The 13246-nt window shown below is 40.5% G+C and overlaps 1 protein-coding gene across 3 annotated transcripts in view; it reads left to right on the forward strand.

The window, feature by feature from the left end:
* brd1a (bromodomain containing 1a) overlaps nucleotides 1–10510 on the forward strand; it is a 23548-nt gene extending 13038 nt beyond the window's left edge. For all 3 annotated transcript variants that reach the window (XM_023952492.2, XM_004082952.5, XM_078941787.1), the window contains 5 exons: nucleotides 2387–2507; nucleotides 2589–2722; nucleotides 6222–6331; nucleotides 6492–6646; nucleotides 9077–10510. In XM_023952492.2, the coding sequence (XP_023808260.1) occupies nucleotides 2387–2507; nucleotides 2589–2722; nucleotides 6222–6331; nucleotides 6492–6646; nucleotides 9077–9260 (704 nt within the window). In that variant the 3' untranslated portion in view covers nucleotides 9261–10510. The remainder of the gene's footprint in view (nucleotides 1–2386; nucleotides 2508–2588; nucleotides 2723–6221; nucleotides 6332–6491; nucleotides 6647–9076) is intronic.
* Nucleotides 10511–13246: the final 2736 nt, after the last annotated feature.

The raw sequence follows: 13246 nt of genomic DNA on the forward strand, positions 1-13246 counted from the left end.
GTTTTCGTAACAAATCTAAACTAATTTAGGATTTAAAATTTCTGATGAGTCTTAATCAAATTGAACAACTAGTAAATAAGAATCAAACCTAAAACAGTGAATCTGATTCAAATTGGAAAAGTAAATCAGATATCAATTTAACCACTGAATCAAACTGAACCACTGAATCAAACTGAACCACTGAACCACTGAATCAAACTGAACCACTGAATCAAACTGAACCTATAGTTTGGAAAACTCTTCATTAGATGATGGAGCTGGAAGTGATGTTAGGAGAGCAACAGACCTAACAGGTTCATTTGTTACGCTTGAGTCAAGAAACCGCAGAAACGCAGGTGAAGGTGCTGCGTTGGGCCATACCACCTCCAACAAATACCTCCTGCAAGAGTGGAACCTTTGTAGGTGGTTCAGTCCACTTTCCTCCACTGCAGCATAGAAGAAAACCAAGCGTGGTGTTGCATTTTCCCAATTTCCTGCCCATTTGACGAAGTTTGTCAGGCTTTGTCTTTGCAAAAGCTCTTATGTGTTGTCCAATCTTCACACAGACCCGCTTTATAATGGCCTTCCATCTGTGAAAAGAATTTTTAAAAATGATTATATAAAAATAGTGTTTTAACTTAAAAGCTCATGCTGAAATCAGCAGAGAGGAAGCGGAAGAAAACGGACGTGCTTTTATATCAGAGACACGGTGATTTCATGTCTACAAGCTTCCTCCTCACCAGTCATAGATGAGCAGTGAGGTACTATCATCGATTTTCTGCTTTTTGCTCTGTCACGCAAACCTGTGAAAAGCCGCAACATCCTCCACCCAGCCGGCTTTTCTCCTGTTGTTCTGCGGCTGAGTACAACCTTAATGAGGCGCATCAACACAAAACCCCTCAAAGCTGTTTTTAGTTTGTTTGTGCTTATTTCCTGCTAAACGTCAGGTTTGTAAAGCTGGAGATCATTCATGTCATGACTGTGTTTCACAAATGAACAGTCTGTGGTTTCACTCTCTCCGAATGAGGAACATGGTTTAAAAAAACCAAACAACTTTTGTTTGTTTGGATGTCTTTTTTTCTTCTTTTTTCTAAATTTTTCTGTGTTTGGGGTGTTTTAAAAAAATAATAAAGTACCCCCCCCCCCCATTCCCTAATCATCCTTTAACCTTTTTACTTCCTACATCCCTCTCTCTTTTCTCTTTTTTGCAATCCAATAAGAAATGCACCAAAATTACATCCAATCAAAGGTGAGCCCCAAATAAATAACAGGGAGTTTATACAAATATACTCCTCATGTGTTTGAATTTACATGAAAACCCGTATAGTGACTGCAAAATCTGTCCAACACAAGAGACCATCAGCTCTTAGGTTTTCTCAGCTGATGGTCGGGACAAAAATGTTCTTTTTTTTAAATATATATTTTGACTGAGGAACATCTGATGTCCTTTTTCACGGATTCAATTCATTTTACAATAATTATTTTATTACGAAAGCATTCATAAACAAATTTTCCTTAAAAACAAAAATACTACAAATTGAAAGAGAAGGAGGAATATTGCTTAAAAAAACATAACTTTTGTTCATTCTAATGTCTTTTTTTACCTTATTTTTCTGTGTTTGAGACGTTTTTGGGCTTGAAATCAAAAAATGAATCCCCTTCTATTCTTTAATTCTCCTATTTCTTAGCTGTTTTTCTTTTTTGTTTCCTTTTTGCCCATCTTTTGTATCCCTCTTTTCCCTCTTCTGTCCCGTACATAAATCCAAAAGGGTTTTATAAAAATACACACCATGTGTGTTTTCATTTACATAACAGTAAAAATCCCTCCACCATAAGGGCCCTAAGCTCTCACCTGTTTGCTTAGCCGATAAACATAACAAAAAAAAACCACATTTAAAAATAGTCAATACATTTTTCTTATATTATTTATTTTAACACTGAATCCATTTAATATACAATTATTATTTTATTTTTGAAAACAGTTATACATAAATATTGATAAGTGGACTGAAGTGGAAAAAAATCAGGAATTATTGCATCAAAAAACCCTAAAAAAAAACTAGAATTTTTTTAATAGAAGATGTAATTCTTGATTCGATGTATCAGTATTAACTTTTTTAAGGGAATATTAATATTGATTGTTTAATAATAGATTTTTTTTTGACCCCACTTTCCTTTATAAAACCAAGACTTATTTTCTTCTCGGTTTTCACTTCCTGTAGCTGTTTAACTTAGAATCCTTGCTAACAATAAAGACGTATGAATGAGTAGTAAAACAAGTATTCCCCTTGATACTTGATACTGCACTCTATCCATCAAATGGATGTCCTCAAGAAATGATGGCATCATTCAGTCTTTTCTTTTCAAACAAGAGTGTTAAAGATGCTTCGTTCCTGTTCCGTTCCAGGTCTGTCCAGACCGCTTGTGGAGAAGGAGAAAAGGCTGGAGCAGAACAGCCGGGCCGTGGAGCCGCGCAGACGCTGCGCCTCCGAGTCCTCTATATCTTCATGCAACAGCCTGCTGGGAAGGTGATGCGTCCAACCAACCCCTTCTGCTCCACAAGAGGGCAGCAGATGTTCTGACTTGTTCATTCCTTTTTTGGCTTCCAGCACCCTTCCCAGTCTCCCGAAATGCGGGAAGGGCAAACCCGCTCTGGTCCGAAGGCACACGGTGGACGATAAGAGCGAGCTCATCGCCTGCATCGAAACGGGAAACTTTGCGAAAGCCGCCCGGATTGCAGCAGGTAACATTTCCTCAGTAAAAAAACAAAACAAACGGGATGTTTGGGGTTCGTAATAAGAACTAACAAACTGTTGTTTGGAAGAAAGGATTTTCCTTTCAAGGTTTATAAAGTGCACTTCTGCTTTCAGTCTAACCCTTAAAAGGCTTTGGGTCTTTGAACATATTTGACTACATTACAATTAGAAATTGACTTTGAAAGCAGTTTTTGTGGCAGTGCTTCTAGTTCAACCCCAGCTTAAATTTTTTACAGATAGTTTTTCAATATGTTATGCAATCATTTCTCAATTAACCTAAAACTGTGCAAAAAGCATGAAATCCGTGTAGTAAATTGAGTCACTCTTTACTGCATAAAACCCCCTCAAATTGAAAACAAATGTGTGCACCCACACGGACAGATACACAACTATTTTGCTTTATTCTGAAACCTACTTTATCAATATTTCATATGCTACAGAAACACAACAGAGTTTTACCACAACGTTGAATTTCCACTACCAAATCCGATTCCCCGACAGGTCAAAGTTTAAGGTGGTTAATACCATGGTCTGGGTGAATACTCGATTCTGATTGGCTGCTGGGTGTGCGTTAAAAAGTGATAATGCACGCCTGAAAAAGAAGTTCTGGTCATATAGCTCAAATGTTCTGTATCACTGCGCCGGCTTCTTTAAAACAAGCTTTAGCTTTATCATCTGGACAAAAACAAGCAGTAAGAGGTGAACTTTCTCTCTGATCTGATGCTTTATTTAACCCATCGTGACGATCACGAAGAATATTGCTTTCCTTTACCGCTGCAGTCGAGGTCCGTGCTGGCACAGCTGGCTAAGCGGTAACGTGACAACCCGCCGCACCACGTAACAGAGTCCACTTTTTGTGAAAAAAGTCATCCAAACCGAAAAAATGACAAGACTATAGTACTAAAAACTGATTGAATATTTATTTCTTTTGTAAATGACCATGATATGCCCTTTGAAGTGTGCATAATCAAAATTAAACGCACTTTGTTGAAGCAACCATCCCCCGCTTTGCGTCGGATGGTTCCGGCATTCACGGCGTGTGTTAATTTCTGATAATGCACACTTCATCGGCCCTTAACCCTTACTTAACATTCAACACAGTTTTTAATGGTAGCTGATTTTATTTGTGGAGTAACGATTTGCGTTTGTTGAAATAAGCGTTTTCATAGACCTTTTATTGGAAGTGGCCATTTCAACGTAGGTTTACAGGTATTGTGAATACGCTAACCCTAACCCTAACCCTAACCCTAACCGAGTTTCTGTGAACGCAGTTCATAAAGTCTCACTGACTTGCCTCTGGGATCCTTTTTCTCGTTTATGCGCCTTATAGTTTGCTGAGTCTAGCATAGGTTCAAAAAGAACCCATCGTGTGCCTCATAGTCCTGTGCGACCTACAGTGTGGAAAATACGGTGGATACCTATCTCTACGCGACCTCTAATGTTCTGTATTGAGGGCCGACGTTCCTCCTCTGTCGTCTCCACCAGTGTTTCCTCTTTAATCTAGTAAGAACGATCGTTCATTTCAAGATGTCAAATAGGAAATAGGGCTGCACAAAATGTGGAAATGTCGCAATTTACGATATTAGTGATCAATATTGCGATGACGATATAACTTGCGATATGTGAACAAATAGCAAAACAACCAAAAACATTTCACCGCAATGGTTTTATTGAAATAAGAGACAACATAACTTAAATTACAGTCCAAATGACTCTCGTCTACATAAGAGTCGAGCATCTAACATAAAAGGCTCCATCTGATTGGTCAAATACATAAATGGATTGGTTAGTTTCAATAAATACTTCAAGTCGTCATAAGATTGTTTTAGCACATTTAAGGTTACATTTATCGTGATTTTCCGTGGCTTTTTGCGATATGCGTATTGCACAGCCTGATATCGCGATAACGCTAAATTTGCGATTTTTTTGTGCAGGCCTGATAAGAATGTTTTCTAAATAATCAAATTCGTCAAAATACTTCAGTACGCCCATCACGCCCACAGGGAACACAAATGTAAAAAAACCTTCTGAAAAATGAAATCGCTCTCGCTCGCTAATATTACAAAGCAGTGATGACCTCACAAGTGTTCCTATTGGCACATTATCGTCTCATTCAGCACCACAAAGGAGGACAGTGGCGTGTTTAGTAGCTTGAAAGGTGAAAGTAGAAAGTTGCACATTTTTGGACATTCAAATTTGAAGGTTATTTTCATTTTAAAGCGAGAATCTTGAGGCGTAAAACCTTTTTTATGCCTTCCCGTTAGATTGCGAATGAAAAGTATTCTAATCAGCGTTCAAAATAAGCGGTTATCCTGTTGTCCGAGACAACCAGATTTCACGGAGGACAACCAAAAATGAATCTGATGGTTGTCCGTGTGACAACCTGGTCTTTTATTCAACATTTTGGTATTTTCCGACTATTTTTCAAGTTTCAAGGGTTAGTTTTTGGCAACCTCTGAATTGAGACGTATGCAGCAAATTCTTTCCACTGACAAACGAAGTGCGTGCATGCTAGTGAATCCTTTCTGTGTCTACTGTACATGTGCACTTTTCAATAAAGATTATTCAAATTAATGTGTTGAACAACAGTACCTGGCGCGACCGCTAGAGGTCTCCAAAAACACGTTCAAAATAATCAGCCTATTAACAAAAGATTTAATAAGATTTAAAAGATGATTTCAAAGAGAAGATTTAAGAGAAGATTTAAAACACATTCATAAAACACTTTTAATTTTCACTCATAACAGAACAGACTGACATGAGCTGAAAAAAACCTTTTTCCATGAGATTGATATGAAATTCTACATTTTTACAACAGTCTTTGTATTTTATATTCTTTAAGCAACAATTATCAAAACCAAAGGAAAAAAAGAACCAATATATTTAAATCTGTGTAAAGATACTAGTTATTAAGATATTAGTTTCAAGTTTTTGGCAATACTTTGTGTAACCAGATGCTTCAATATTTAGTAAAATGTTTGTTTTTAATATTTAAAGAGTTTTTTAAATGTCCATCATAAGAGGCAGTTGATATTAGATGTATAGAACAAATAAAGATGTAAGTACTGACATCTGAGTAGGTTTCGTTGCTGTTGAATATTGGTATCGAAGGACAACCAAAAATTGGGGAGGACAGCCAAATATTCAGACAACCATTCCCCCCCCCCTTATTTCTAATGCTGCTAATGGCGGTTCGGCAATGCCTTTCTGCCCGTTGTTGAAGGGCTAAGCAGCTTTCACGCCGCTGCTCCTCACATAAACACGAGCGGCATCGCTGGACACGACAGCAGCTGCAGGCGAGGTCCACGAGCGCTCTGGCTCTCAGAACCAGTCAGCAGCTGGAGAGGCCCTCCACGTTCCCTGTTTAAAACCCGAAAATTGTCGGAGAAAGCGCCATGTCCACCTTTTTTTTACTGTCCCGATTCCAAGCCAGGTGTTTTTCTGCTCCCGTCTGACTTGTTTGGTGTTGTTTCCCCGCTTCCATAGAGGTTGGCAACAGCAACATTTGGATGCCTGCTAGTGCTGCAACCGTTGCATTGGAACCCCTAAAGCTAGTTTGGGCCAAATGTAGTGGATACCCCTCCTACCCCGCCCTGGTGAGTGTGTGCTGCCGAGCTGTTGATGTGTTTTTGCCTTTACTCCTGAAGTCTAGACTCTCCTCCAGGGGGCAGCATTTCACTGTAATCCTCCCAGCTGCCGTCTTGTTGTGTCGTGTGCGTCTAACCCGTTTCTCCCGGCCTCCCCCGGTGCGAGTAGATTATCGACCCCCACATGCCTCGTGTCGGCTGTCAGCACAACGGGGTTTCCATCCCCACCCCCCCCATGGACGTGCTGCGCATCGGAGAGCAGATGCAGTACAAGGCCGAAGAGAAGCTGCACCTCGTCCTGTTCTTCGACAACAAGCGCAGCTGGTGAGTTCTGCCTCCCCACCTCAACCCCCCCTGGATTCCGAATAGGAAGTGCCCGCTGGTCCCAAAAAGCAGAAATAGATTTCTGTAGAGAAACAAACAGCTTTAGCTCAGTCAGAATACCCATTCTTGATCTAAAACATTTTTAACAGGTTCTTGTCTTTTGGGATATTTTGTTTAAGTCATAAAATGACCGGTGGTTCAAGAAAAGGATGCGGTCTCACGTTTACGACGTTTGATTAACTGATCGACCGCTTTCAAGTAGAAGATGCGTGTCCGTTCGAGAAGCTAACACCGGATTGGCGAAAGCGGCTCCCATAGAAACCTTGACTTGAATCCCCGCTTAGTGAGAAAGGTCTGGCGCCCATAAAGCAAATACATTTTATTTGGTTGGAGCAAGAGAGTTGGAGAAAAATTTTTTTCTTTGGGTGACGTCAGTCAATGCTCTGACATCATCCATCCATCCATCCATCCATCCATCCATCTTCTTCCTCCTCTTCCTCCGCTCATCCGGGACCGGGTCGCAGAGGCAGCATTCTAAGCAATGTTGCCCAGACTTCCCTTCAGCTCCTCTGGGGGGGACCCCGAGGCGTTCCCAGGCCAGCCAAGAGGCGTAGTCTCTCCGCCGTGTCCTGGTTCTTCCCCGGGACACACCCGGAACCCCTCCCCAAGGCATCCGGACTAAACTGCCTCTTCTCGATGTGGAGGACAAGCCGTTCTACTCCGAGCTCGCTGACATCACTGTTGCAAAAATATATTCGATGAAAACGACCCTACAGTTGGGATGCTCGTTACTCCCCCACGTCTGCACGAAAACTCTTCTGTTTAAGTTTAGAAAAAGTTCATCCACTAGTCAAATTTGGGCTGTAGTCATCCCAATAACCAACAGGACACCTGAACAGTCCTAAAGATACATTCTTCTACTTTTCTTCCTCGGACTAATGCGGGACAGGAAGTCATCAAACCGGGTCACAGAGAGGTGGAAGCTCCGTAATCCAGACGCCGCTTCTGCAGCAGACGGTGAAGCTCACTGCACCGCACTGATCTCATGTGCCGCTGACACGGCGTCTTTGCAGAGCTCACCAAAATAAAAACATGGGAAAGGAGGTTTTGACAATAACTCCTCCCACCCGGGGCAGGAGCATCAGTTTAATGAACACGGATTTGATGCGCGTCAAAACAGAGGCGGCGACCACAAATTAGCCATGCATTCGCCATGAACGTAGTCTTATGAGCGTCGCCCCTTACAGGCTTGGATTGGCTCCTCATTTACCTCATTTTGTCGTCACTTCCTGCACCGGATATCATGGCGCCCCGAAAGGACCGTGTTGGTACGAGGGAGCTTCAGCGCCAGTTTACAAACAAAACATTTTCTTTAGCTATGACTTTAAAGTCGTAAGTTTACGAGGAAAAAGTCATAACTGTTAAATTACGAAAATAAAGTCCTAAATTTACGACTTTATTTATTTATGTTTAATAAACGAGAAAAAAGGCATAGTTTCACGACTTGAAATCTTGTTAATTTATGACTTTATTCTCGTAATAAATTGACGAGAAAAAACAACAAAATCGTCTGTTTATCAGAGCCTAGCTTGAAGGCGAAGATCTGAAGCATTTTGTGAAGCTTTATTTCCAAATAGGTTTCAAAAACAAAGAAATTCTTAACCTTTTGGCGACTCAAAATCAAGTTATTGTTAGTATAACCGGGTTTCCGGGTTCGGTGTCGGTAAAGCGGAGTTTCATATGTAAATGAAGGAGCTCAGAGACACGCTTGGGTTTAAAGGACCGCTACTTTATTCTCCCTTTTCATTCACATACCCAGAAGTCCATTTGTCTTGTTACATCATGAGTGTCAGGCGCACACTAAACACTAAAGCGCAAGTAAACAGCGTAATATACGCCCCCTCCTCCAGATGAAACGTCTCGTTTCAACATAAAACAGTACAGAGGAATGAAAATTGTCTGTTAGATTAGCATAAAAACATTTTTAAAAATGCCAAAAAGTGCGGCTGCTCAGACGGAAGCGTCACACAGACTTGGAGATCTTGTCTTTAGTGGAGGAAGAAAGCGTTGAAGTGGAGAGCTGCAGGGACACAGATGGCTTCATCAACGGGTTGCAGAGATCCTGTAAGTCAATAAATAAAATATTAATGAATCGTAAATCAAACAAATGAGCTTCCAAACATTCAAGTAAGTCTAGGCGGTCTGCTCTGCTGCTGCACAGCGTTCACTTGCAGCACTGCATGCTAACTTTTACTTTAATCTTGTAAGTTTGCTGCGTTAAATCTCGTGTTATTACTCCGTTGTAGTGTTGGTGCAGTTGTGGCAGCTTAGAAGGCTAATTCTGTTCCTCTAAGCCAAATCCTGCAGCTGTTCTTTCCATCAACAGTTCATTCAGACCAGATTCTGCTTGTTGGTGGTCTTTCTCTTCAGGCAATGGCTTCCTAGATCCAAGATGGTTCCTCTGGGGATGGACAAAACCATCGACAAAATCAAAATGATGGAGGGACGCACGTCCAGCATCCGAAAGGCCGTGCAGATCGCCTTCAGCCGCGCCATGAACCACCTGAGCATCGTCCAGGACGAGCCCGTCAGCGATCTCAGCGACGTGGACTGACAGCCGTCCTCTGGCGCCCTCTGGTGTCCCACACACAAACAACTCAACCCCCTCCAACATGGAACGAATGTGTCTGAGCCCCCTCCCCCCACAGCTCCGGGTGGTCACTGTGTCGAGAAAAGTCCTCACTCCTGTGACTTTTCATCATTTCAACACAAAAAGTACTTTTTATTCTCACGAAATCAGTTAGAAGTTTCAAGAAGCCAACTATGAAGTATTTTCATTCATTTCAATTATTACAAGAATTGTACTTTCAAGGCGGCTTCATTTCCTTTTGTTTTCTTTTTGTATTTAAGCTGTAATGAATCTGTATAGCGATGTGACACTAACTTATTTTGTAGTGTGGACATTCATGGGTACTGTACAGGTCCTTCGGTAGTATTTATACCTCTTGGCACAAAGGTGTGCCGTGTGACCAAGAATAAAGAGGGAAACAACATTTGACTTCCTTGGCGGAAAGGAAATTCGCTGTCTTTGTTTTTGCAGAGTAAGAAAGTGCTGCTTTTTTTCTTTTTTCTTTTTTTTATAAATATATATATATACTGTTTAAGTTATTGAAGTTTATATGATAACCCTTCCTTTTTGGCATTAATCATTTGTATTGAGAATAGTCTTAGTATATTTTTGTCGAAATATATTTATATCATTTGAATATTCAACGTGTGCATCTCGGACGCATGCAGCCGAACAACGAGGAGGCGGAGCTTGTTCTGACAAAACCAAAAATAGTGCTACCCAGAAGTGTTTTGTTTTTTTTCTGTCTGTCTGTTTAATGTGAAGCTGATCTAAAAAAAATTGAAAGAAAAGCTAAAAAAGAACAAACAAAAAAAAACAAAAAACTAAGCATTAGTTTGTTTTTATGTCAAACATTTGACTGTTACCTGATTTTTCTGTCGTGGTAAAGAAATGTGCCTGCGTTAACTTATTGTAAAGTATTCACAGTACTTTATATACCACAAAAGAAATTCATGTGACAAAGTGTCACATTTTGTGCTGGATGCTTGCCTTTTTTTTAATATAACATTTTTTTTCTCTTGTAGATTTAGACATTGAAACATTTCGTTCTTCTTTCTTTTCCATACGGTTGTCCATATTCTCTGGGTAGCATGGGGTAGGTTTTTGTATATTTCCTTTTGTACTTTAGTGAGTGGGAAGGGTTTTTAAATGGGACTACAAAAAAAACAAACAAAAAAAACACCAGGACTGTTTTTTTTCTACCAAAATCTAAATAAAAATACAAATATAAAATATTTTTGTGTTTTTCTTTTAAAGACAGAATTAAACATATTTCAAAAATGTTTTTTTTTTTGCTTTTTTACATTACCACATTACAGATATGAAAATATTAAGGACTTATTTCTTGTATTAATGTTTTTAGGAGTGAAATTTTAGTACATTTTATTTACATTAGAGCATTTCCATGCAGCTCAGAGGCACGGATAGTTTTAAAATGAAACTTGATTTAGATTTGGTTGTTTTGGGTAAATTTTTTTGTTAACTTTGATTATTTAACCCTTGTGCCATCTTAGATAACTCCACCCTTACATTGACGTGTTATCCCTACCATGACAAAGGTGGATAAAGGTGGAAAGATTTCATGTAATCCATGGACACCAGTGAAGATCACAAATCATTGAAGAAAAAAGATTCAGAGCACTGTCTAGTGGGTCTAGATGACCCAACTCCCAATGTTAAAGTGCCTAGGATAGCACAAGGGTTAAGAGTAAACTTATATCCATAGGTATATATTCTTTGGCACACTGAGGCTCCGCCTGTCGCCCCTTGTGGGTGCCGCCCATGTCATGATGTCATCATACAGCCGTCCCCTGCAACCCTGTTAACGTTTCGCCCACAACAAACAACGTCCAAACTTTTCCAAAGATGGAGGTGCATATAACCTTTGTGATATCTTGTGGGGTCTGTTAACGTTGGGAGTGGGGTCATCTGGACCCCACAAAATGGCACATTGGATGAGGTAAAGGCGTTTTGCTGAGAGCTCCGTGGAGAAAGTGGATGTGTGTGTTAGCCTGGGGAGCAGGGCTCCTTCCTTCCTGGAATGAGCAGGTCCTCACTTTGTGACATTACAATGTAAGTGCATGTAAAAATGCACTTAACCCTTGTGCTATCCTATGGGGTCCAGATGACCCGATCCTTACTTTGACGTGTTATCCCTACCAGGATAAAGGTGGAGAGGATTTCATGTTATCCATGGACACCAGTGAAGATCACAAATCATTGAAGAAAAAAGGTTCAGCGCACTGTCTAGTGGGTCTAGATGACCCAACTCCCAATGTTAAAGTGCCTTGGATAGCACAAGGGTCAAAAGCCTCACATCATACACTGTAGGCCCTTAAATTGTGAGAAGTGTCATTCTCCCCAGTGCCCACAGAGGGGCGCTGTTGCACCACAAAAAAACAAAGAAAAGCCTTCCTTCTGCTTCAGCTAGGACCTTAACACCTGCACTGACCAGATTTTTTTTTTTTTTTTATACTGCTGCGTTCAGCTGCACAAGTTAGAGGGAACGTCAATTAAATCTAACTCAGATGGAAGTCTTCAGGTTTGGTGGCTTTCTCCTCTGAGAATCTGCTGCCGCCTCTGCTTCCACTTCCTCTCATTCGGAGTCCAGGCAGGAAGTGAAGGCGTTTGATTTGCTTCCATGCATAACTTTCGATACAAAACTTAGCCAACAGCCTATCTGTTGCTCCGCTGATGAGCTAACTGTCTAAAGCGAAGCGATTCTGGGATGTAAATTTGCCTCATATCTGTTTAAATATGCGCCCTGCTTAAGCCAATAGAGGCTCGGTTATCCCGAGCCCCTGACATTCAGAGAGGTAGAAACATTTTATGGGGATTAAATGAGCTCGTAATGGCGTTGTGATATAGACCGCCACCTTCAAGCCACTTTGAAAGACATCTCCCATCTTCATAAACAATTGCTGCTAATGGAGTCTCGCAAACACTCGGCAGAAATCAGACTCCATCCCTCTCTCCGCCCGCTCGTCTGCCTGTCTCCGGCAGATACTAATTGTGTGGGGAGGTAAACACGGCAGTCAAGTGGAGAGGACGGTGAGTCAAGCGTGAATATCAATCTCCCCCCATCAGTGTCATCAGATGACTTTGGCTGAGTTGAGTTGGGCTCATTAGGGTGGAAGAGCTGGGTGTTGAGGTAACCTGGAGGTGGAGGGCCCTGAGGTTTGGGAAGCTGAACAGGTTGGAGCCACAGGATGCTGGGTGGAGCCTATAGCCCCAACCCCACCTGGCATAGATTTAAAGATCCACTCTGAAGATGATGATGTTTTAAATATTCTTGATGCATTTTCCTTTTGACAGAGGACATGTTTAACCTTTGTGCCATCCAAGGCACTTTAACTTTGGGAGTGGGATCATCTAGACCCACTAGACAGTGCGCTAAACCTTTTTTCTTCACATTTAAAGTTCTGTTGCTGAAATAAGCGTCACAAATATCATTATCAAAATACAAACACATTCCTCCACTTTCTAGGCTTTACATAAAAGTGATAATCTAAATAAATAATAGGGTTGTTAGTAAAGTTTGGTCATATATATTTTAGGTTTTTAAACTGAGGTGATCCTACATGAGTAAAAAATTGCCTGTCTTCTTTTTTTTTTTTTTACCACTGCCATCATTTCACTAAATCAAGAGCCATTGAGAGTTTGACCATTCCTCTGAAATGCACACGTCAAATAACGAGCCTAAATTATGGTGAAAAATCTGATCTAATGTCAGAGTGATTTATTAATAGAATGCGTTTGCAAGTCCATCTACAGCAGAAGCATATTAACTTACACAGGATGTATTTTATTTTGAAAGGAACTTGTATGTTGCTCTAAAAGGTAATAAAATGTAACACTGTTATAATTTAATTATTGTAGTTTTTAACTATCTACATATTATATTTGGAAGGGTTTAATGGCCACAAAAACATAAATAAAGTATATTCTCCTAAACAGTGATGTGGGATTTT

The sequence above is a fragment of the Oryzias latipes genome, chromosome 23 (assembly GCF_053564925.1).
Source record: "Oryzias latipes strain Hd-rR chromosome 23, Olatipes_Hd-rR_3.1".
NCBI lineage: Eukaryota > Metazoa > Chordata > Actinopteri > Beloniformes > Adrianichthyidae > Oryzias > Oryzias latipes.